This window comes from Pipra filicauda, unplaced genomic scaffold, assembly GCF_003945595.2.
Source record: "Pipra filicauda isolate LSUMZ 115617 unplaced genomic scaffold, ASM394559v2 scaffold38_size3968069_pilon, whole genome shotgun sequence".
NCBI lineage: Eukaryota > Metazoa > Chordata > Aves > Passeriformes > Pipridae > Pipra > Pipra filicauda.
In genome coordinates, this window is record NW_024104520.1 from 1,318,384 (window position 1) to 1,343,525 (window position 25,142).

The 25,142-nt window shown below is 40.0% G+C and overlaps 2 protein-coding genes across 2 annotated transcripts in view; one reads left to right on the plus strand and one right to left on the minus strand.

The window, feature by feature from the left end:
• The window catches only part of FAM114A1 (family with sequence similarity 114 member A1), a 34,792-nt gene extending 18,159 nt beyond the window's left edge, over positions 1-16,633 (minus strand). Inside the window, exons 1-6 of the mRNA XM_027746773.2 lie at positions 16,562-16,633; positions 13,815-14,164; positions 12,933-13,020; positions 3,166-3,279; positions 2,899-3,005; positions 807-941 (exon numbers count right to left, since the gene is read on the minus strand). Coding sequence (XP_027602574.1) covers positions 807-941; positions 2,899-3,005; positions 3,166-3,279; positions 12,933-13,020; positions 13,815-14,156 — 786 coding nt within the window. The 5' untranslated portion in view covers positions 14,157-14,164; positions 16,562-16,633. The remainder of the gene's footprint in view (positions 1-806; positions 942-2,898; positions 3,006-3,165; positions 3,280-12,932; positions 13,021-13,814; positions 14,165-16,561) is intronic.
• Positions 16,634-20,445: 3,812 nt separating this feature from the next.
• Positions 20,446-24,428, plus strand: LOC114001520 (toll-like receptor 6). Its single transcript, XM_039385020.1, has 2 exons — positions 20,446-20,526; positions 22,400-24,428. The coding sequence occupies exons 1-2, from the start codon at positions 20,481-20,483 to the stop codon at positions 24,421-24,423; spliced, it is 2,070 nt and encodes a 689-aa protein (XP_039240954.1). The 5' UTR covers positions 20,446-20,480; the 3' UTR covers positions 24,424-24,428.
• The last annotated feature ends 714 nt before the right edge of the window (positions 24,429-25,142 follow it).

Consider the following 25,142-nt stretch of genomic DNA (forward strand, 5'->3'; position numbering starts at 1 on the left):
ACCCATGAGGGCTGATTTATATTGCATTCTGCCTCAGATTTTATGTGCAAATTCATGCATGTTGTTTAAGAAGACATCCTCAAAAGCTCGTTTTAACCTTGTGGGCCTTGACAAGAGTTAATTGCTTTTGGCCTACTACAACAATATCAGTCTGTTCATACTTAAAAAAAATACCTTGCTCCTCTCCACAAGAAAGTAAACATGCAGTAAAATTAAAGGTTCTTTGCAATGTCTATTGATTTCCACAGCTCCCCTCCTCTCAGTGTCTTGAGAGGTAAAATAATTTTGTACTGACAGCACTTATACTTCTTTTCTGATTTTATAATTTCTCTGAACTTTAAAATATATGAGTCACAACTGTGTAAGGGTACCATCTGTTTAGATGGACACTAAGATACAATTTTTCATAGTGTTAATTCCTAATGAAACATATGTCATATTCCAGTATTACTAATTTCCAAGGAAAGTAGTATAGTTATGTTTGTGCTCGAAGATATCTATCTACAGCTGTTACCAAAACACCAACAATTTGATTTTGTCTCCAGAGTGTAATGATTTATCACCACATATACTATTTTATTTAAATCAGCTATTGCACATGTGATTATGCAGAAAAGATGACTTTACCTTATCTTTTGTGGTTCTGTGAAGAAAAATAAAGTGGAGCAAATACAAAGCATAATATTTATTTCCATAAACCTAGCCAATATCTATTGCAATAAATAAAGCCTCTCCCTGAGGCATCTGAACTTCTGGAAGAAGAATCTGAAATTGCATTGACTGAGCAGTATTTAAATAAATCCAACCTGAGATAGTGACACTGTTCTTGCCATCAGTGTTTTGGTTCTCTTAAATCCAGGATCACTTTCTGCAAGGACATTCATGGTTGTCTTCCCAATAAATTCCAAAGCATCTAAGCCTCCGGATAATACACTTTTCCCCTGTATAAAATAATGCAATGTGGTTACTTTCTTCCCACTTTATGCTAATATGAACTGTTAAGAGCAGTGCTTTTGTCGACATTGTCTTTGAATGTTCAGGTCCCTAAATTTTCTATACTTAAACTGACAATATGATTGATACATTTGCTTTGTTCTGAATATATTTTCCAAAAGGAAAAAAAAGGAACTATACAGATATTTCTAGTTATTTAGAAGACTTACACTGGAGGAAATGTAACAACTGTTGCCAATAAACAAAAAATTATGAATAATATCACAAAAGGGCTGGAACACATCTCCTGTGAAGACAGCCTGAGAGAACTGGGGCTGTTCAGCCTGGAAAAGAGAAGGCTCCAAAGAGACCTTCTAACAGTCTTACAGTACTTATAGGAAGGCTTGAGAGGGACTTTTTTCAAGGGCAAGCGGCAATAGGGCAAGATAGAATGGCTTTAAATTGAAAAAGGGTAGATTTAGATTGGATATCAGGAAGAAATTATTCACTATGAGGGCAGTGAGACACTGGAATAGGAGAAGTTCTGGATGCCTCACCCCTGGAAGTGTTCAAGGCCAGGTTGATCAGACTTGTAGCAACCTGGTCTAGTGAAAGATGTCTCTGCCTATGGCAGAGGGTTGGAACTAGATGATCTTTAAGGTCCCTTCCAACTCAAACCATTCTACAATTTTATGAATATCACTTAAATTTCACCCAATGGCATCTAGTTTGAGGGAATGTATTTTAGATACAAATAGTATGGAACCAAGTCCATCATGAACCTTGCTTTATTTAACTGATTTTTAAAATTTTAACACTTGTGATGACTCTGGAACTGTCTTTTTAAACACATGTGTTTTTCTTGTGTCTTCCTATTTTTCATGTGCACTGAAGAAGTTTCACTGGCTAAAGGTTTCCATTTCAATCTGGATTATGTGTCTGTCAGATACTCAAAAGCTGATGTAACCTGATATAACTAAAACCCTTCCAAAGCCTCAAATGGCATTACAGGAGACTTACTGAGACCTTAAGTGATTCTTTTTGTACCACATTCATCCCTGTGGTACAGTAGCCTCTCCAGGCTGCCTACAAGCACATTTCTCTTATTTGCAATCTTATACAATGCTCAAGTAATCTTACTTGAGTCTAGATCTCACAAGCTCCAGGTTCTGTGGCAAGTCTCAGGAATAATCTATAGGAATATCCTTCTGGCCCCAAAATCTTTGATATTAGAATGACAAGGCACTCAGAGTGAACTGGATATACACTAAAAAAAGAATTGTCCGTTTGTAAAACATGCTCCTTGGAGAGTTAGTCTTCTATGCCTTTATAGCCCATGTTTGAAGTCTCTCACAATTTCAAGGGAAAACCATACTGAAGAATTCAGAGGAAAACATTTGCTATAGTAATAGTGTGTAAAAAATCTTAGGGAAGAAGGTAAGACAAAAATTGATGGGGAACAGTATGATAGAGGACTTTGCAAAAGCTGAAACACAGAAAAAGAGAAAAGGATGAAGTATAACACAGAATACAAGTACAGTGTAATAGGAAAGAATTATTTTGCCTCACTGACTCTGCAACCAGACCCCCTTCTGGGAAGGCTTATATGAAATGACAGACTAGATAGAGAGGTGAAGGTAAAGGTCAGGAACTTACAATACAGAGTTTAGCAAAAGCCTTAAAATAAGCAAATGGAGTATTTTCTTATTTTATCAGCCTTCAAAAATTATAACAAATCAGTTTCTCTGGAAGGACTTAACTGTAAAAGTTATTTATGCTTCACTTTTTCTTTTTAATTTGATAGTTTAATTTAACAGCTATTTTGTCATGGAAAAGACTCTAAACAGACTTACAACACAACTGTTTTTACTAAACCTATAACTTAAAAAATGTGACCTACAGTGAAGTTGAACCCAAAAATGATGAAAAATAACTAGAGCAGAGAGGCCAGCTAAAATGACTCACCGTGTTCTGTACAGCATTAGTGATAGCTGACAGCACCCCACGAGACCCAGATGTAGGAGAAGAAGGAATATTCTCAGAAGAGCTTTGGTCCAGAGAATCTTCTGCTTCTAATAAGAGGAAAAAAAGCAGGTTACAAGCATACTTTTGACTCTGCAAGACACAAATTACAGTAAGATGTATTCTGTGATGAAAATCTTAAAATTTTGTAAATTGAACTAACTGGCAGCGTCAAAGAGTTTTGTTCAATTTCAGTGAACTTGAACTTACGTGTAATTGGTGTTTCAGCTGTAGGAGGTTCTGCTGCTTCTGAAGATGCTGAACTTGCACTATGAATTCTTAGAGTAGTTCCTGCTTTTTCCTTTACTGCTGTTATTCCATGACCTGCGGCAGAGGCAGACTTTAAATTATATGACCTGAAAACTTATAAATAGCAGTGCACAGTATTCTTATACTCCATGAATTCTGACAATCAAAATAACTATTAAACTTACCTCAATTGCCTAATTTTTTCTAGGTTAATAATTCACTTGTTCTACTATATCCAGTATAATAACTGAATAGAAATGATAAAGCTGAAATATAATACCAATTACACTGGTTCTGAAAAGTCAAACTTGTTTCAGTGGCACATGTTAGTCTGAATCTCCGTTTTTCAAAATGCTAAATATTCTACTGCAATCAGTTTAAACAGAAATTGATGGTCTTCCTGAGGCCATAGGGTTTGACCTCATCTGGTTTTCAAAATTCTAGAACAATTAACTCGAAAGTAATGAGCTGTGTGTGTCTGCAGAGCTGAGGTAAGGAACTTGTTCTTCAGTCTTCTGCACAGGGGCTATGTCAGGTAAGTATTTTATGAATACTGACTCCAATCCTCAAAGTTATTTCAGGATTTAGCTCCTCAGTTGCTCATTTGAAGTCAAATTCTAAAGTATCTCCCCTCAAAACTACTATTTAAACTTACTCTCTAAAATCTTCTGATGTCAGTTCACACAGACAGAATTCTTGTTCCTGTGGTAGCTTATCTCCTATGCAGATTTTGATACCTTTACCTGATGCATACACAGTGACTCCCTAGCCCTCTATTAAAAGTTTAATATAAAGAATAAATGTTTCTACCATTTTTATCTGAATATTTTTGACAGAACAGGATTACTTTTCTACACAGAGTTTATTTACACTAGCAGATCACAGGGACTGGTAACATCCTGCTCTAGGATAGGGTGGATTGACTGGTAGTTAGCAAGGGGAGGCAATATCTTCCTAATCTGCACTAAGCATAGTTGAAAAATGCTGTCCTTAGAAAAGATTACTCTAAAATTGTCTGCCTATTTTGCTTCTGGATATGTCCACAAGTATGTCCATGATATGCTTCTCTCATTACAAACAATCCAGCTAGTACATCTTCCTTAGCTGGTAGTTTCTGCATATCAGCTGAGGTGCAATAAGTGAACAACAAACCAGACAAGCAATATTTCTTTCCAATACAAAATGAAATACCTGTAATGACAGGATGTGATTTTTTCTTGCACAGTACATTGTTACTGCATCTCACGTAGAGCTGATCACTTCTGGCAGCTGGACAATCTAAAGTGCTTTAACTATTTGCCTAACTACTTATGAGAAGTGTTAATGACAATTTCATACTTCTTTGGTTAAATTGAACTGTAAATAGATAAATTATTGCAGAAAAGGTATTAATACAGATGCTCAGGCAAATATCTAGATATCTGAGGTACAAAGTTAAGCATAATGATTCATTTATGTTGCCCACACTTTCCCACAACTGTGTGCATTCTATTAGAGAAGTTCCAAGCATCTTTTCTGAGTTATATTAACTACAACAAAATAGCCTATCACTTGCCAGTGCTCTGCAGTGTTCTAAATAAACATATACATATAAGTGTATGTGTAGTCATATAAATATGCTTTTGAACATCTGATTAAAATAAAGATGCAGCAAACCTATTTGAAACGGAGTAGGAAAAAGGAAAGCTTAGATTTATGATTTTATGATTTCCAGATGGCTTGCACATCAGGTGCTCTATGAATTCAGTAATAAATATACTCTAGAAAACATATGCGAAACAGCACTACTGAAAGATCACATACAAGAAAACTGGAGTATCTGAAGGAACACACAAAGAACAGATATCCCCTAAGGAACAGACCAGCAGAAACAAGGAATTTGTAAGCTGCAAGAGGTCCTGATGTTTTACACTGGAACAAGGAGCCTAGGCAGGTAAATGCTTTTACCCGTCTACAGAAAACAAATGACTTTAGTCTATTCCATCTCATGGCTTACAAGCTGCAGTAGTACGTCCAATTGTACGGGACATACCAGGTGATGCACCACAGTGATTCAAGTCATTACTGGAAAGCTTGCCTTTTGAAAAGTCTGTTCCAATGCAGACACTGGACAGCAGCGTACTTCTTAGTCTAATCCCAATCTCCTGCATATTTTGATGGGTACAATGAAAATATTAGCGTGAATAGATTCTGGTGTAATTAATTTAATCCCCAAATTCCTAGATCTTACTTACATGACTATTAATTGTGCTTTTAAACTAATGTAATAGGTACTCCATGTCACATTCCTTTCCATTTCTTCTGCTCACAGCTTTTTAAATGAGCAAGAGAGTTCTGTTCTTTCCATTAACTTAACTGACTGGACTTGCTAGCATAGTACTATGGTCCTGTAATTATATAAAAAGCCCCTATGAACATCAAGCAAAAATTTCAACTCTGTGTGAAAGTTATGGATTTTCAGATTAATTTCTCATTCTTTTTTCTGTATCTAAACATTTTTAATTTTTATGTTTAATAGCTTTCAGTTGGTTCTCATAGTTTTGCAGACAAACTAATATTTCCAAGAAGAGAGGGCACACATTTGCTGTATTGATATTTACAGACTTTAAAAAGGCAACATTTTGGGGGCTGTGGTTACGTGCACTAGAATGCTAAGAAAATATTCTAGGTCAGCAAGAGGTGGCTTTCCTGAAGTGAGCTGTATGGCACATATATTTGACTACAACAGCAAAACCAGATGAGATCAGAAGACCACAATTGAAGCAACAGTTAGATACACATGCACAAACATGGCAGAAGCACATGTTGTTTTGGAAATGAAAATTATTATTTGTAATTTCAAAAGGCACACAAATAAAAGAGGTCATGGGAGATAAGCTTACATTTTAGAGATAAGGATGCACTGGTTTTGTTATAGTCTGTGTGGTAACACAACTGAGCTGATACTGTAAACTTAGGAACACCTCTGACGTCCCCATTTACTCATCTGTAACAGAAGAGCTGTGAAATGGGTTTTGTTAACTTGGTGCTTTTGGAAGAAAGCATGTTTTTTCCCTTGTGTTGTTGCTTTTATTTCTCATGCCTCCATGATTCCTTGCCTTTCTATTGGCTGGCAATCTCAACAGAATATTACTGTTCCTGTTGCTTGCTGGGATTTTTCACTTGATGAGGAAGGTTTTGCAAGCAGTGCCTAACAATGTGACCTGCATTTTGGTTTGCCCGATCTGCCAGATTACAGCACTCACAAACACTTTAGTCATATCCTACTTCACTGCAGGTTCTCTTATCTTCCACCCCCCAGCTTAGTAGCTTCGGATTCCCCGCAGAGCTGAAAGAGGCCAACAGACACCTCTGGAGGTCAGTTCAGCACGTCTGAAATCTAAACTGCCCTCTGTAGGAATCTCTGCCCCTCATCCATCTAGTACTCCCAGGCAACTGGAATCCCTACTTCAGTGGTGCAGATAGAGAGGAAGAGTTTGAGATATTTGTTCCTGGCTACCACACAGTCTTTGTAACCTGTGTTGTACCATGGGGGCACTTCTGATGAACAGCTCATCAAATTTTAGTCTAGTAAGATGAGTGAAGCTTCATCTCATTCAAGCTAAAGATGAAGACTGAGGCCTTAAATCAGCATCTTTCACCACATGCTTAGTTTCCTTAGTTTCACTGAGAAACTAAGGAACCTGAAGCTGGCTGGAAGAGAATCACTCCACTACATGAAGTACAGAGATGTAGAAAAGCCAGCTGTGCTTGGGTTTTGTACACTACAAAGTCAGACCTCATTGTGCTCACTTTTAGGCTACTGTATTGGCACTCCAGTCACTCCAAGCCTGCAGAAATTTCTCTTCCTTGTAGTTAAAACAAAAACACAGGCTAGATTCTGATAGTACCTATGCTATCTAATCTATAAATCTCCAATTAAGCTAACAGATGAGACTTGATTTGGATCTTCTTATTGCAATGGTTAAAGGTTTTAATAATAGCAATAGGCATAAAGACTGTTACAACAATTTATTGGTTCTCAATCTCTTCTAAACTATAAGCCCATATCAAAAGACATAAAGACAGCAAACAGGACTGCCAACCCCAAAAGCATGCCCACAGTTCCTCCCACCTGTTACTAGCATTCTGAATTCTTAAAAAGGAAGAACTGTAAAAAAGAAGGTTGCTGCTACAGCAGTTGTAAGGTGTTATTTACAAAACAGGTGAGTGACCACCATGTGATTGCAGGCTCAAAGCAGTTTTCCCTGAATCACTTGAATTTATGCAATAAAAAAAAAAGTCTTCTGAAGAGATTAACTATCCTTTTTATGATCACATAAAGTACAAGCATAACACCCAGCCTTTTTTTTGTTTTAATATTGTATTTTATTTCACACAGGGAAATAGTATCTATAGAGAATGGAAAAGATATTCACCATGTTTGAATACTGTAGTTTCACATTATCAGAAGCATTTGCATTCCATTCCAGACAGACATGAACTTAAACTATGCAATGCTGATTATTACACATACCCAAATAATATCCAAGCTCATGAACACAGTGATATCTCAAGTGACATTTCACTCTGTCATACCGAGTGAAAAAAATGGTTTTTGGCATACCAGGGAAATACATACCTATGGGTGTCTGATATTTTCATGTGCCATTCTGATAGCTAGATGAGGAATATACACAAGAACAAAATAATCGTGATAGCAGAACATAAATTGCAAACACTGCATGAGAGAGATGCAGTTTTATACTATGAATTTCAGAGACCACATGAATGAAGCAGCTGGGTTACTTTTTTTACTACTTTTACTGTGTAAGAGGTATTGACAGATGTTAGTCTTAGCCATGGCCCTAAAGGTAAAACACCCTAAACTTACATGGAGTGAAGCACATGCATACAGTATGACAGAGAACAGACTTTGCTTGGAAAGGTAGCTTTTGAGCACTGTAACTTCAGCACCTTATGAATGCTGTAACTCATCCAAAAGAACACTGTATATGAAAGACAAAGGCTTGCAGGAGAAAGTAGTCACTTTCATTAAGCTAGCAGACAGCTTAGTTGGAAGAAAAATCAACCAGACAAGCTTTCAAGCATACAAGTTCTTTTAAAAATGGAAGTCACAAGCTTCCAGTACAGATAAAAAGTTTGCTGTTGCAGCTAAGCTAACATAATGGCTCTTGGTGCAGGTATGGGAGGTTCTGCTCCTTCCCATGTTCTGTACTTGTCCCTTCTGCTTGCCCTCACACTGATCTCAGGTTCAAGGGACTGAAGAGGCAGAAAATGGATTTTTCTTTCCTCTAGAGTTATTCTTACATCAGTTTAGCTTCCCAAACTGGATTACAGGGAGCTCAGAAGAGCATGAGTGCTGCCACAGGGAGAAAAGGAAACAATGCAAGGAAAAGACAGGTGTGGGACTGCACATTTCAGTGGCTACTAGCCACTAATTGGCTTAGCTCCAATGGTCACCTACTGTTAGAGGGGTGTTTTATCAACCCTGTTACTAAAATGGTGTAATGGCTAATTTATTGAAAAATACAATATAAAAGAAAGAGACTAAAATGGTGATAGTGTGACAAGTTGTGCCTCCAGATCACAGTGAACCTACTTCTCCCATTTCATCATTCTAGCAACTATTTCAGTGTCTCTACTCCATTGTGGTTCCACAAGGGGAGCCTCAAATTTTTTGTACTTTTAAAAACAAAAGAAATTGCTTCACTTAATTGATGAAGCCAATTCAATAGTTTGCTTAGTGTGACATCTAGTGTCAGACCTCAAACATGGTTTAGGCAGTGACTGCTACTAATCCAAAGGCATTACAGACTCTGTTGTGTAGACAAGTATCACAACTGCCTTGTTGTGACCTTGATCTAAATAATGTCAAAATCAGTTCAAAGACAACAGACATTTTCTCTGGAATAGCTATCACCAAGATAATCCCCGGGTGTATGTGCAGGGTTAGTTAAAGAGGGATGAGATACAAATCACGTGGAAAGTGCCTTATTATTAGGAACTAAAATGAGTTATGCTAAACAAATTACAACCAAGCAGTAAAAATGCTAATGTGTTTGTGAGTTCTATATCAGGGTTTGAAGGATAATGAAACTGAGATCCCTGGAGCAACCATTTCAACTCAGTCTTAAATAGGTAGCAATGTAAGAAAATTTATTTACAGTAAGAACAATCATTCACTGGAACACCTCACTGGGACTGAATGTGGTAGAGTTCCAATTGCTGGAGGTTTTCAAGATGTGACTGGACAGTATGCTAATAATCTCATCTAGATGCACAAAACCTTTCCTGCAAAACCCTGGACTAGAAGATCTTTCAAGGTCCCTTCCAATCTGTGCTCTTCTATGATACTATTTGTTAAAAGCAGAATGTATTCAGTTAGACCTTTAAAATGTTATTTAGTCCACCTCAAACTGTTTCTGGTATTTTTACAAAGTACAATTTTGAAGAAAAATATAAGGAATAGTATGTATTTGTCATACTTCACCAGACAGGGAGCTGTGTTGTACAAATATGACGACAGAGAAACAGAAAAATCACATACCAAAGGTGCTGCTGCTGAGTCTTAACTCCAAGAAAGTAGCTTTACTTATACCACTTGCTACACTGAAGGAATAAGCAACTTTACGATGGACCGGATAATTGCAAAACTATTTTCTGATGAAGAATAGGAGATGAAACATTAGTTGAACTGGTCAGACATTAAATGGAGTAACTTGAAGGGGAATAATCAATATTTAACAATAAGAAGAAAGCTTATAGAAATTCCCAATAGCTTCAATTTTTTTTCTTTGTCTCTCACTAGGAATTATCATACCAAAGCAGACATGTGGTCTACACAGTCCCGCATCCTGTCTATGACAGTGAGAGACAAAAAGTACTTCACAGGATCAAGAATGAATTTCCATAACAAATAACTAGGAAATAAGCCCTCTATATCAGGAATATGAACTATTACCTGGTACATTGATTTCCTGGAACAAATCTAAGATTATCTCTGTGGTCTTTCAAGTTACCTTGGGTTCAGTGAACATGGAAAAAAGTACATTTGATTTCTGCTTAATTCAAAGTCTATTTTATTTAATAAATTCACAAAGTTAGATTCAAAATTATTAGCTAGTAACATGGGAACTCAACCCTACCCTGATCTCAGGCTCAGGAAGTCTGTCTGTGCTGTAGATTCCAGGAAATGGGAAAACAGGGGGAACTGCTGCTTTACATACATCTGGTCTTAGGTACTTTCCCAGCTGTTCTTGGTCACTGCCAGAAACTAGATAGTAGATGGGTCTTCAGTGGGACATAGCACAACCACTTTCATGTGAAATTTAAATTAAATTTTCCTTTTCTGCATGTGGATGCTCCTTTTCCAAGGCAACTTGATTTGTTCCAACTATGCTCATTTTTAGACTGTAATAATTTTAAAAATATACATCCATGGTGACGAAATGCCTATTCAAAATAGACATCACGCAACCTTATCAAGTCAGGCTGCCTACACAAACTTGTTCACATACTTACACTCTGAAGACAGTTATGATGCTGATACAGTCAGATGATACGTTAAGAAGCCAGTATCAATTAAACATGGTTTTTTACTGTATATGAACCAAGACGTTATAAGGCCTATATAAAAATGAGATCACATCATTAAAAAGTCCATGGAAATCCACAGAGATACAACTCTGTAAGCAGGTTTTATAGACAAAAGCAACAAACGGCCGCAAAAAGATATGTCTTGTTTATTTATAAGACAATAAGAAGGGCTACAACACACATTCTTGTTTGTCTCCTAAACTTTTTCCAACAGCATTCATCATTTTCACGCAAGCTCATGTCAGTCGGGCAAGAAAATACCTACGGCTGTACTGCCCCACTGGAAATATATACACTTGGTGACACTAAACTGATTGCTCCATGAGGCTAAAACCTCTCAGCAACAGAAGACTGTGAGATTGCCACTGCAAGCCTACAACAACAGTAACTGTTTGGTAACAAATAATCTTATTGCTCACAAATAGCTGTTTAATGGCCATTTGATAGAATACTATTTATTGCAAAAGCTAAGCAGAATGTACATATGGTTATTTTGCAGACAAAAACTAAATAGCCTGAAAGAGCTCTGTTCCAAGAAATCCACTGCTTCAACTCTAAAAATTAACTGCAAAATTCAGCAGCATCACAATTCTAACTGATCAACTGTTAGTTATTACACTAAGCCGGATTCTTTTCAGAATGCTGTTGTTTATGGTGGTTTCAGAATGCAAGAGGCAAAGCTTTTTGGAAGTCTGTGAAAGCAGTACCCTTTATTATACCTAACAGCCCGAGGAAAAAAAAAAAAGGCAACATTTTTGGCACGGAGGCTCTTCTTCAAGTCTGAAAGACAAACGCTAAACTTTAAGGTTAAATGCAAGTTAAGAACACTTATGCAGTTCCACAGATAGTTAAGCTGCCCTTGTTCCCATTGGCCTGTTCTGTGTGTTCCCATCATTTCCCATTCAATAGCATTCGGGGATCAAATGGTGAGCCAGATGGGAGAATTTACAAACTGATCCAGCCCAAAGATCCAGCTCTTACTTCAGCTGCACTTTCCAAAATGAGTCCCATAAAGCAGCTCCCCCATCATTACATGTGGGCTACTGTTAGCATAAGACAAGGAAGAAATACATTGCTGGGGCAGGGCAGGCCTGCTCCTTTCAGCAACAACTTTCATTTCTACAAATCTAAACATATCTTAGAAACCCACTCTGAATTTAATTAGAAATGTTAATTGGTTGGACTGTGAAAGAAAAGGTAGTTATGTACTCCTGACTGTGGATGTAACTGAAAAAAAAGAGAGGACAAGGAAACTTCCCTCCTCTGAGAAAGAGACAGAAACAATTTACTGTCCATGGAACAGAGGAGATAAGGAAAATTATTTAGCCTTGTACGGGATCATAAAACTAGTATCTCTGTTAAACCCGTTATTTTTAGTAACTAGCAATTTTCATTCCTAGATTCATCTTTTACAGGTATTTTGTGGATCTATTATGAGAACTGACTAGCTAACAGTTTTTTTGTTACAAAACATTTCTGTTTTGCGAGACATTGTTTCCCACTGCTTACTACATGTTTGTGTCCTTCGCTTTTTGGCTGCGAGTTTTCGATGAGCAACGATTAAGTTTTACCTAAAGTCTTCACAGGGACATTTTGTACTGACATACTATTGGAAATGAGAGTACATGAGAGGGAGTTTAGGGTCCATATTTCAATACGTTGTTCTACTCTCTGAAGTCTGGCGTGACAGCTTAACATTTTCACCTGGTGGCAATGAAAGCTGGAATGATTTATGAGGAGTGAATTCATATTGTTAAGGCAGAAGCCACAGTGTATTAACCACCAACATGCATGAGCACAAATCTGGGTTGCAGTGCTTTGACTTCAGAAACCATAAGCCTTTGACTGATAGTAATTGTATCAGATAATGGATCCTTTCTGTGAAGAAGCCACAATGAGGTTATTCACTAACTGTACAATCAAGCCTAGCACCTTGTCCATGATTTGACCTAAAGAAATATTTATGTGCTTCAATAGTTTAGGAAGGTCCATCTTCCTATTTAATAAAATCATGCTTCCCAACATATCAGGACAACTGTCTATGAAACCTTAAGATGCAACACTTATGTGTCTAATGACACATTAAAACTATGAATTATTTCCATGCACTTTACTGACTGAATACTTACCTACTGTGGCAGAAGCTGATGACAGGAGAGACTTTCCCCAGGTACCCCAAGCTCCCCATCTACTTGCTTTAGATGAGGAGTCTGTGGCCTGTAGGAAAAAAATGTTACTCCACTGTTTAAAATTCCTGCTTTCAAAAGGCAGGAGGAAACACAAAGAACCCGTCAGCAACAGAGTCTGGTGTTTGATAAATGATGATAGATTGGATATTATGTGGAGTTCAAGCTTCTGTGCATAAAAAAGCAGAATGGAAGGCGTAGTTCACATTGCCTATTCCTGAAAGAACCTAAAACTCCAGAGATGTCTTTACAGATGTCCTAATATTTCTTCAGGCATAAAATCTAATAAAGCCATACAAGTTTACTAAGGCTATTATTAGGGAGAGGCAGGAACCTGCCTCCTTTCTAGGTTCTACCAGAAGCCAGAGTTGGATGCTTCTCTTCCCGAGCCTCCTCACACGTGCAATTCAGTAGATGTGCACAGGGAACTAATAACAACTGAGTTCGATAAACTCAGCCAAAGGAGGGGTTGTACACCTTCTACAGTAATGTGTAGCGTTAAGCAATTATCAGGATTCCATATTTAAATCATATTAAGAAACTGTTTTCTCAAGGAAGCCTCCAGTAACATATAATCCCTATATAATGCAAGTTTTATTGCAGTCAGATGTGAAAGACCAAATTAATATCATACTGGCAAAGACAAATTAAACTATTCCTAGTTTTCAAAAGCTTGGTGTTGCAATTTAATTTATTTATCCCTAAGCAGGTTTTCTTCATATAACTCCCTAGGTTTTTGTGAAAAACAGCATGTACATGATAGAAAATTCTGTCCTTACAATCCAAGGAGGGGAGAGCTTTTACAAAAAAGAAAGTATTACTTACTGGACTGCTTTGTTCATGCAGTGTTTCTTCAGATTCAGGTTCTGTATCAAGGCTTACGGTTTCAATGCACTCAGTGGGTATGTCTTCAGTTGCCTCTTCACTGGAAGGCAGACCTTCAACTAGTTTTTCAGTCAAAGGGTTTTCATTAATTACTCTGTCTCCTTCCTGTCTATTACTGGCACTCTGAGTGGCCTGTCCATGTTCATCTTGTGAAGACTCATGCAAGATCTCAGCTTCTACAAGGTGTGGTACTGATTCAGGAGGCAATACCTCATTGCTGGGCATTTCCATTACTTCAGGTTTTTCTTCAGATGGGATGCCATCAGATATGTCTTCAGACATTTTCAATTCTGAATGTAGAAAACAAAGTCTTTTAGGTTTCATAAACATTTGAATTACTATAAAATACACAGTGTTTAGGCCTCCTAAAGCATGGAGCCCTGTGGCACATGCATCATGCTGGCACTGGTACCAGGATAATACTCTAAATACTCTATTCACTTTGCAGGATCTCACTCAAGTACGACGAGCAGCACTACTGTTTTCCAAAATACAGTTTAGTGAGAGAAAGGATTTTCATTTGTCTGAAGAAGTTAAATGTAAGAGCTCCCACATGGTTAACTTTTACATTCACTATTAGGTGTGCATGAAAGACCACTGAAGAATAGGATAATCGGAGCTGCAACAGCCAAGCAGCTCTTCCTCCCTGTTTCATCATCCCCACGTACACAGGTTCCTACAGGCTGCTGACTGATGGTGAGGAGGGTAACACAGTGTGACTAAAACTGTGGGGATATTTATCTGTTGGAGAAGGGGCATAATTGGTGAACATGACAGGCCATGGTCCCTGGAGCCATTTCATAGACATTCATTGCTTACACTGTTTCTGCATCACTTGTCTCAAAGGTTTGCTCTCTGGGAAGCGCAACGCTTCTCACCCGCTCCTGAAATTCCAGCTGTGTGATTAAACTTCAATTTTGAAGCCAAGGTAAGCTTGTTTGAGGTACAGTTATTGATTTTTTTTTTCTTTTTGAAAGTTATGAACCAGTTTTCTCTTATTTACTCCTTATCTTCCAATGTAACTTTGGAGGTATTTTGCACCACTGTGCAGTCATCTGGCTGAGGATCCACAAAGAAAAGATATGGCCACTGAGCAAGCTCTACAGTTGATTAAGGAGTGGCATTGGCAGAGTCCAAAGGACTACTGTACAGTGATTACTACCACTTACTTCTTGGCAACAACAATATACCCGGTACTCTACTCAGAAGACAACCCTTGACAGAGCTTGCAAGCTCCTGACTGTGCTGAGTTGCATGGCATAAAATAAACTCATACAGTTCTCCCCATAGATGTTGCCTTTTCATTGACTCTCATATTAATTAAATATGGCTCAAAGGTTTGTACTTGACAGGAAGAAATGAGGTTCTGCGAGATGGAAGAATGGGGAAAAAAAAGGCAAAAAAGCAAAATATAACTGGGATTTAGGAGAAATTTGCCTGAGAAGCAAGTATTTAAATGAGTATATTTTATTAAAGTCTATAGAATTGTATAGATATGTGGGTTTAACAGCCTGTTTATCTCACTTAAAGGAAGATCGGTTGCTTGAACAGTTCCAAGAGTAGCATTTGGTATCAGTGAATAAGAAAATAAACAGCATTTGGTATCGCTTATATTACACCAACTTATATGAACCTTAATTATCATCAGCAAACATGCATTTACAAGTCAGAATCTTCGCATTTGCCACAAGTATTCCATGACAAATACAGTAAATGCTATAAAATGTTTCAGTATAGGTAAGTATTGTCAACGTTTTAACAGTACGCCCTGCGTGATGGGTAAAAAAGTCCATCATCAGAGATGAGAATCCTCTACCAAAACCTCTAAAACCTGTACACACATACTTCATCATTTTGCTCGGAGATCAGCTCTGAGTTAGCTCAGGCACTTTTTTAGGAATCGCACAGATGTGTACACACGAATTTTTGCAAGACTGGGTCATCTTTGGGGACCACTCAGGCCACGGTCTCTGCAGTTGTCTGCTAAATCTTCCTTACAGGAGCAAGGCACATAATAGCAAATTACCAGATCTGTCAGAACACACGAGACGTGCTGCACCCGGGGTAAGGAGTCATTCAACCTCTCATCCGTGAGACTATCCTGATCCAAATCAACCCGGACAACTCTGCCCAAAGTGTATTAATCTACAGAGAGTTCGTGAGGGAGATGCCAAGGCCAGCTCCGGACAGGGCGGCAGAGGAGCGCCCGGCCCGCACCGACCAGCCGGAACGGGCCGCCCTACGGGGGCCGGCGGTGGCGGCACCTGCCGACCCTCCGCCCGAGGGGTTTCATCCCGCCTCGGAGGCAAATCCCAGCCGCCGCCGGGCGCCTTTGGGCACGGACCACCGTCCCCGTGCCTGAGGGATAACTTTTCTGGCGGCGGCACCGCGCTCCCCTCTCGCTCGACGCCCGCTGTCGCTTCTCCTCCGCGGGACGCTGCGGGGGCACGGCGAGCGCAGGCGACACCCCTGGCGCCGGCTCTCCCTGCCCCGCTGTCCCGCTGCCCCCCTGCCCCAGCAAGGGCAGAGCAGCCAGGGCGCCGCTCCCTCAAGACCGCAGCGGCCACAGCTTCCCCCTTCCCTTTTCTCCCCCCTCTTTTCGAAATCGCCTCTGGAGTAGAGCTGTGTAGCGAGGAGTCCGCAGTGTCAGAAGCGGCAGAAAAAGTAGAAATCGCCGCGTTCCTTACCGCTCAGCAGTGCCCCGGCCGGCGCGCCCCCTTCTTCTTCCCTTCCCCGCCCCGCCACGTCGGCAGCAGCGGAGGGAGGAGGCAAAGTGCGCCGGACAGCCCGGGACGAGCAGCCCGCAGGGAGGAGGGAGGGCTGGCGCTTCTGCTTCGCGCTGCCTCTGGCTCTCTGAGGCGCCCGCCTGTAGCGAAGGGGCTGGTCCGCTCCGCGCCGCTGCCGAGCCGCCCCCGAGCTCCAGGCTGCGCTGACCCACAGCGGAGAGCGGCCCTGGTCGCCATTATCGCCCCTCACGGCCCCCGGGAATCGGGCTGCGGCGGTGTCCCGGCGGTGTCGCGGCGGTGTCCCGGCGGTGTCCCGGCGGGGGAGGCGAGGCGGGCGCCGGCCGGGAGCGCCGGGCGCGGGTGGAGAAGCTTTTCCTTCAGGCGCGGGCGGCATCCCCCGCGTCCGCGCTGAGGCGGAAAAGGGGTAAATTTTATAGAATCACAGAATATGCTGAATTGGAAGGAACCCATCAGGATCATCGAGTCCAACTCCGGACCCTGCACAGGACCCCCCCAAGAATCACACCATGTGCCTGAGAGCGTCGTGCAACTTGAACTCAGCTTGAACTTGTTCAGGCATTGTTCTTGAACTCTGTCGGTCTTGATGCTGTGACCACTTCCCTGGGGAGCCTGTCCCAGTGCTCGACCAGTCTCTGGGTGAAAAACCTTTTACTTATATCTAACCTAAACCTTGCCTGACTCAGCTTGATGCCGTTTCCTCGAGTCCTGTCGCTGGTCAGTACCTGCCCCTCTGCTTTGCCTCCTGAGGATGTTGAAGACCACAATGAGGTTTCCCTTCAGTCTCCTCCAGGCTGAACAAACCAAGTGATCTCATCTGCTCCTCACATGGCTTCCCATCCAGTCCCTTCACCATCCTCATTGCCCTCCTTTGGACACTCTCATAGCTTCATATCCTTTTACTGTGGTGCCCAAAACTGCACACAATATTCAAGGTGCGGCCTCATCAGTGCAGAGCAGAGCGGAACAATCCCCTCCCTCAACCAGCTGGTGATGCTTTGCCTGATGCCCCCCCGGACACAGTTGGCCCTCCTGGCTGCCAGGGCACTGCTGACTCAAATTCAACTTGCCATTGACTAGGACCCCCAGGTCCCTTTCTTCAGCACAGCTCTCCAGCCTCTTGTTCCCTACTCTATAAATACAACCAGGATCACCCTGTCCCCGGTGCAGAATCCAGCACCTTCATATGGCTGGTGATTGCCCATCACTCTAATTTGTTGAGGTCTGTCTTCAGGGCCTATCTGCCCTGGAGGGAGTCGACAACTCCTCCCAAGTAGCTTAGTGTCATCAGCAAACAGTATTCTTTTGAGTCCTGCATCCAGGTCATTAATGAAGATGTTGAAGAGCACAGGGCCTAAGATGCAGCCCTGCTGAACCCCACTAGAGACAGGTTGCCAGCCTGATGTTACTCCATATTGACTATAACCCTTTGTGCCCAACCCCTCACCCAGTTGTGGTTATTCCAAACTGATAATGTTCATACTGGGGCATTTTAAGTTTCAATGAGTCTAGTCACTGAGCTGGCATCAAAATTTGTTGTATCCTTTTTAGAAAGTTTAATCCTTCCTCAAAAGGAGCACCTACCGATGCATGGGGTTACAGAATTAAACAACTGAGATTTAGCTTTTCAGATGCTGCTTTGCACCCTCGTTATCACTGTGTTTACAGGAAATGCCTCTGACAGAAGCTGGGTGGTACATGCACACATTTCCAGTCAGTTGGTGTTGACACTGGGTACCTGCAGCCACCAAAGAAATACTGGGTTGAGCAAAGGGTTTGCAGGCTCTTGCCCAACAACCTGTGTTTTTTATCTCTGTAGTTCCTCATACCCCTTCCTCTTTTTACCACTTTATGTTAAGGCGAAGCATGTCCTTTAGGATGATAAAAGCAGTTCCACAATTTATCATAACATCATTTTTGTCAGTAGTCTGCCAAAGAAAAAAATTACCGTTGCCACAGGAGGCAAAATAACATGTTGTGAATCACTGAGGAGAGATACTATAGAGAGATACTATATACAAAATAAAGCCACAGTTTTCAGAAGCGTGCATTACAAATACCTATCATGATGTGTGACTTACACGCTTATCAGGAAAAAGTCTCTGAAGTTTCTCATTAAGGTAGGTGGTAGCAGAACAAATATTTGTATCCCTAAGTAATACGTTTCTTTTGAGGGTCTTCCAGTGAGAATTTAAGTGTCAGAGAATTTTAATTTATTCATGTTAGATGTATTTATTGAAAATGAAATCTAGAGTGGTCTTATGGATTTCCCTCTGCTTTTCCCTCTGCTTTTCAGTGGAGCTTGTGGAAGGGTAGCGTCATAGGGGAATCACGATAGCTGGAGATTGTTTTACCCATGAGAGATGGTAATTTTGACTGTAACGTGGATCTTGAACTGTCAGTTTTGTGGATTCTGTACAAGACCACTGAATCATTGAAGTGTTAAATCATGAATGAGTTGTGGTATGCTAACCCAGTAAGGTAGGTTGTATTGTGGCAGTTCTATATTTAGATTTCAGCTATGGTAGAATTTCTGACCAACATTATGCAGAAATAAAGAAAGACTGGTTTATGTCTTTGCTGGGACAATAACCCTGTGTTTGGGCATTCAATACTGAAGTCACTGCTCTGTTTTAATTAAAAAAAACCAACGAAAACCAAACCCTACCCACTGTTTCTGTGTCCTCTGTTTAACCCAATCACAACACTGCTGGAGCAGGAGAGAGATTATTTTTCCATTCCCATTAAATGTAAATTAAACTAAGACAAATGGTACTTTTATAAACCAGCCTTGATAGTAACTTGACAACTGAATCGGTATATCAAAATGGAAAAAAAATCACAATAATGCATGTAAACTTAGATCATTATTAAGTTCAGAGGAGATGTTTGAATTTTAGTGTAAAACTCGCTCAAAGTACTTATTTTCATATTAATTAACAAAGACAGGAAGTTGGTAAAAAGATTAATTTTCCCCTGTTTAATCTATTGCAAAGCACAAAAACACATAGTTCAATAATAATTGAATAATATGGTTATTACAGTAGTGCTGTATGTGGAAAATACGTCTGGAGGAAAGCAAATGCCATTTTACAAGCTGTCAGTAGATGGCACAAACATTTGTATAAAAAGTTTGGGCGTTCCTAAATATTGTTACTCAGTAGGATAGAATTACAGGAAGTTTTCTTTTTGTCTTTTCCTGAGTACATTTTCTGCTTTTTCGGAGAGCAGGGATTTCTGGTGAGCAAGTTTTGATTTTACTGATTTTATGTGGTTAGCTAGAACTGTTTTCTATTTTGCATCTTATTTGAAAATGACCCATGTTTTCCATAGAGGATTATTAGCAAGTTTATGGTGTACTTTCAAGTGTGTGGGTAAGAAATGAGGGTAAAGTTGCTTATGTTCAGTACATTTATTCAAAGAAGCTGACCAAATAGCAATCTCTTTGTATTAGCACTACACCCACAGTTAAGGGGGTCACAGTGAATTAATGAAAATAGCTTTTGTACAGTTCGGGAATGGGTCTAACTTGATAATATATTTCATCCTTGTGAAAGGCATACTTGTAACACTAGAGTTTTGTGTTATGGTGATAACTTGTGAAGTGCATATCTTAATATTGAACCTTCATAGCTCAATATATTCTGTACATTTCTTATACAAAAGTTTAGTCAGTTTATACCAATTTTATATTGGAAAAACTCTTAAAACCTCAGTTTTGATCTCTTCTCTCACTCTTTAAACAACAGGACAATTTCTTGCTGTGATCTTGGTTTGCATACCCTCCTGGGTTGCTTTTCTTGATAGCAAGTACTTTTTGTCAAGTTTGAAGACTTGAGGACACTTGTGAATTAAAAGGAATATGACTATAAAGGATAATTTCTCCAGCATTAGCCCCCGGATCACAGGTTATGTGTTATAACAGTTTTTAATTCTGTTGCTTCATAGGATATTCTAAAGGAAGTTTGAAGGTACTAGTAAATAATTTGACTGAATGCCAAGATATAGGAATGAGAAAGAAAATAAAAATATGGATGAATCATATCTTTCTCTCATCTAGTCCTTGGATATTACTGAAAATTTATCCCAAGAAGGAATAATGATTTAAACATAGATTTTTTTTTTAATTTCTCTTGAAGCTACATGTTTTATTTGTTTATACATTAGTAGAATTGCCCAAACAATCAGAAGAATAGGATAGAGGATGGCCAGATCCCTATTAAGGGCTACGACGAATATAATTTTTCCAAATGAAAATCTGAAAAAGGCTGGAAAAGTTCTGCCATATTATCTGACTATTTTTAGATGATTTCCAAGCCTAGTTTAATGCATTCTTTACAAAAGAACTCAGTGGACTTTTTTTTTTTGTTGCTATTGTACTGTTGAGATTTCATAATATAGGTTGTTTTAGATTGAGGAGAATGTATATTTTACACCCAGTAATGTAATTCTGAGAAAACTTGTGGAATGGTTAATGGCACAGAGGGTGTAGTCCTTGAGGTTGTAAATTTAGTCCAACAAGTGATAGCTATTTCTGTCTCATGTAGAGGCACTCAAAATACATACTCACAATTTAGCCATTTTAATATCAAGAGAAAGTTGAAAGCCAGTGCAGTCATTAATGTGTACTGTGGAAAGCTTCAGGCAATAATTATGATAAGAAAGTAATGGGATGGTAAAAGGGAAAAGGGGAAATAAAAGGATTTCAGAAATCCAGAAAACAACTTTCAATCAAGATTTATGTGTATGAAAGTGCTAACTAAGTTCTTATCAGTTCCTCTTTCGGAAGGGTGGTCTGATGGAGTTATGGCAATATCTAAAAGGAGATTTAAGGCAGCATTCACAGCTACTGACTTAAAGGGAGGCTGGCTACCCTAAGCTCCTACATTCAGAAAGAAAAAGTGACCTCCATTAGGAAAATCAAAGCAAACCCATGGTTATGATGTTTTTTCCCACTAAACTGTGTTTAAATTAGCCCTTCTTTCACAACAGGGACATTTGAGGTCAGTGACCTTAGGTCAGGGCTGGATTCTGTGTACAGAGGTTCTATGACTGGTATATTTTTGTTTAGCATGCAGATATTCCCAGTGTGTGTTTGGTGTCCTCTGTGTACACCTGACAAAATAGACGAGTGGATACCCCACTTTCAGAGTCTAAATTCAGGAAATGCTCAGCCTCAGACAAGAAGCAAACTTTTCTCTGGATTTTCTCATGGCATAAGTAGAGAACATTCTACCCTTGCTCCAGTTTTCCCAGTTAAAATAAGCACTGAGGATCCAATCTCAGCTACCTAAAGACATCCAGATTTTGATTCAGACTCTTGAACCTCCATCCTAAGTTTCAGTCCAAGTTTTATAGTCACAAGTGCATTTTAAAATAATGTCTCTGAGTCTAGTTCACGTATTTCAGGAGAGAATCTCAATGTGCTTTCTAATCAAAGTATATTGCACAGTTGTGGGAAACCTTCATAATATATTGAATCACAGCAGTAATTCTGTAAGTAAGCAGCAAATTTTAGTCAGCTATGAAATCAGACATGCTTTCTAAGAAACTGACTCATTATGTATTAAATACAACATATTTACCAAATGAAAATTTCAGTGGTGTTCTGTTAATAAATAATGTCTCTCCTGAATGATAGTAGGCACCTTCTTTGCTTTTTGAGTCAAAGGGAAAAATGAGAAATTGGAACCGTAAAAAAATCTATTGCTCTGATGGTCTCTGCATAGCTACTTAATAATACAATCTGGTTTTTGCTTTTGTTTGTTTGTTTTCCAACAGGATTAGAACAAAGATGGACAGATAGAGAAGTTTTGAACATCTCCAAGGAAACAAAAAGCAGTATGTCAGAAAATACGAGCTCTCTTAGAAACTTTTTTGTTTACAAGTGTCTGTTTGCATTAACTTTTTGGAACCATGTCAGCCTGTCTGTGGAAAATGAACTCCTTACACCTGTTTCTAACAGTTTTCCAGAAGATAGTTCTGACCAAAAAATCAATAGCCTGCCACTCCTATATACAAATAGACATCAGTCCAAATCTAGTTTTGACTGGGTTGTGATACAAAATACTACAGAAAGCCTGTCATTGTCAGAAATCACAAATGACAATGTAAAAAAATTGGTAGTTTTATTATCTAATTTCACACAAGGCTCCGAGTTACAAAATCTGACACTGACAAATGTGTCGGTGGACTGGAGTGCTCTCATGGATATTTTTCAGACTGTATGGCATTCATCCATTGAATACTTCAACATTAACAGGGTCACTCAACTGTCGGATGTCACAAGCTATGCCTTTGACTATTCAGGTACCTCTATGAAGGCACTGACAGTGAAGAAAATTAAAATCACAGATATGTACTTCGATCAGGATGACATATACAGAATATTTGCAGACATGAATATTGCAGACATGACGATAGCTGAATCAGAGATGATTCATATGATTTGTCCTTCATCTGTTAGTCCCTTTAGACACTTAAATTTTTTAAAGAATGAATTAACAGACATCCTTTTTCAAAAATGTGACAACCTAATTCAACTGGAGACATTAATCTTGCAACGGAATAAATTTGAGAGCCTTCTCAAGGTAAGCTTCATGACCAGCCGTATGAAATCACTGAAATATCTGGACATGAGCAACAACTTGCTGCACCACGATGGAGCTGATGTACAATGCCAGTGGGCTGCGTCTCTGACAGAGTTGGACCTGTCCTCCAATCAGTTGGCAGATGCCGTCTTTGAATGCTTGCCAGTCAACATCAAAAAACTCGACCTACAAAACAATCAGATCAGCAGTGTCCCAAAGGGGCTGGCTGATCTAAAATCCTTGGAAGAGCTGAACCTGGCATCGAACAGGCTGGCTGACCTGCCGGGGTGCAGTGGCTTCACATCCCTGCAGTTCCTGAACATAGAGATGAACTCGATCCTCACCCCATCTACTGACTTCTTCCAGAGCTGCCCGAGGGTCAAGGAGCTACAAGCTGGGCACAACCCATTCAAGTGTTCCTGTGAACTACAAGACTTTATCCGTGTGGAGAGGCAGTCAGGGGGGAAGCTGTTTGGCTGGCCATCAGCGTACGTGTGCGAGTACCCGGAAGGCTTGCGAGGCACGGAGCTGAAGGACTTCCACCTGAGTGAACTGGCCTGCAATACAACGCTGCTGCTGGTGACAGCCCTGCTGCTGACGCTGGTGCTGGTGGCTGTGGTGTCCTTCCTGTGCATCTACCTGGATGTGCCCTGGTACGTGCGGATGACGTGGCGGTGGACGCAGACGAAGCGGAGAGCTTGGCACAACCACCCCAAAGAGCAGGAGACGGTTCTGCAGTTCCACGCGTTCATTTCCTACAGCGAGCACGATGCGTTGTGGGTGAAGAACGAGCTGATCCCAAACCTGGAGAAGGGGGAGGGCTGCATACAACTGTGCCAGCACGAGAGAAACTTTGTCCCCGGCAAGAGCATTGTGGAGAACATCATTAACTGCATTGAGAAGAGCTACAAGTCGATCTTTGTGTTGTCTCCCAACTTTGTGCAGAGCGAGTGGTGTCACTATGAGCTGTACTTTGCCCATCACAAGTTATTCAGTGAGAATTCCAACAGCTTAATCCTGATTTTACTGGAGCCGATCCCTCCATACGTTATCCCTGCCAGGTATCACAAGCTGAAGGCTCTCATGGCAAAACGCACCTACCTGGAGTGGCCGAAGGAGAGGAGCAAGCATGCCCTTTTCTGGGCTAACCTGAGGGCAGCTATTAACATTAACCTGCCATCCAGTGATGAAAACAGGTGTGGGGAAACAGTTTAAGAATCTTTCTAATGGATTTTCTTCTGTTTTATCTTTGAGAAGCAATAAATATTTTTTTCCTTTTTTGTCAATGTGTTTAACTTTTTGTTACACATCCTTCTTTCTACCTGGTTGTCTGTGTTGCCTCCTAACTAGTCAAAATCCAGCTCACCTTATTGCAAATCTCTTGTGATAGCAAATCACAAATGAGTTTGAATGTGGATTTTGCTCTATGGTAGTGAGTTTTTCCTCAGCAGAATAAAAGTCTGGGGCACTTGGCATAGTTGTGTGGAAAAATGCTCGAGCTGATGGAGAGTTTGCAGAGCTGCTCTAATCACAAAGCTCAGACAACTTGGTCAAAGGACATCTTTTACTAAAATTAGTCTGCAAGAAAGAAAATTACGTATCCTGAAAAAAAAGGAAAGATGAGCTACTTCACCTTTTGGAGCTCATAGCTTGGCAGTGCAGCAAGGGAAAAGCAGTGAATTGACAATCAGAGCTCTAATCCTCATCCTCTGATAGTTTGGTACTATTTTGATCCTGAGAAATACCCTGACCCAAGGGACTGGGAGGCTATCTGCATTAACAGAACTGCCTTCCTCATCATTATTCATGTTTTGAGAAACTCCTGACTTCTCTACATCATGCCTTTTTTTCCCAGCTTTCTTCTTTTTTTCTTTTCACACCTATATCTTACTTTATGCTTCTTAAAAGAATCCATCCTTTTCAGCTGAAACAGC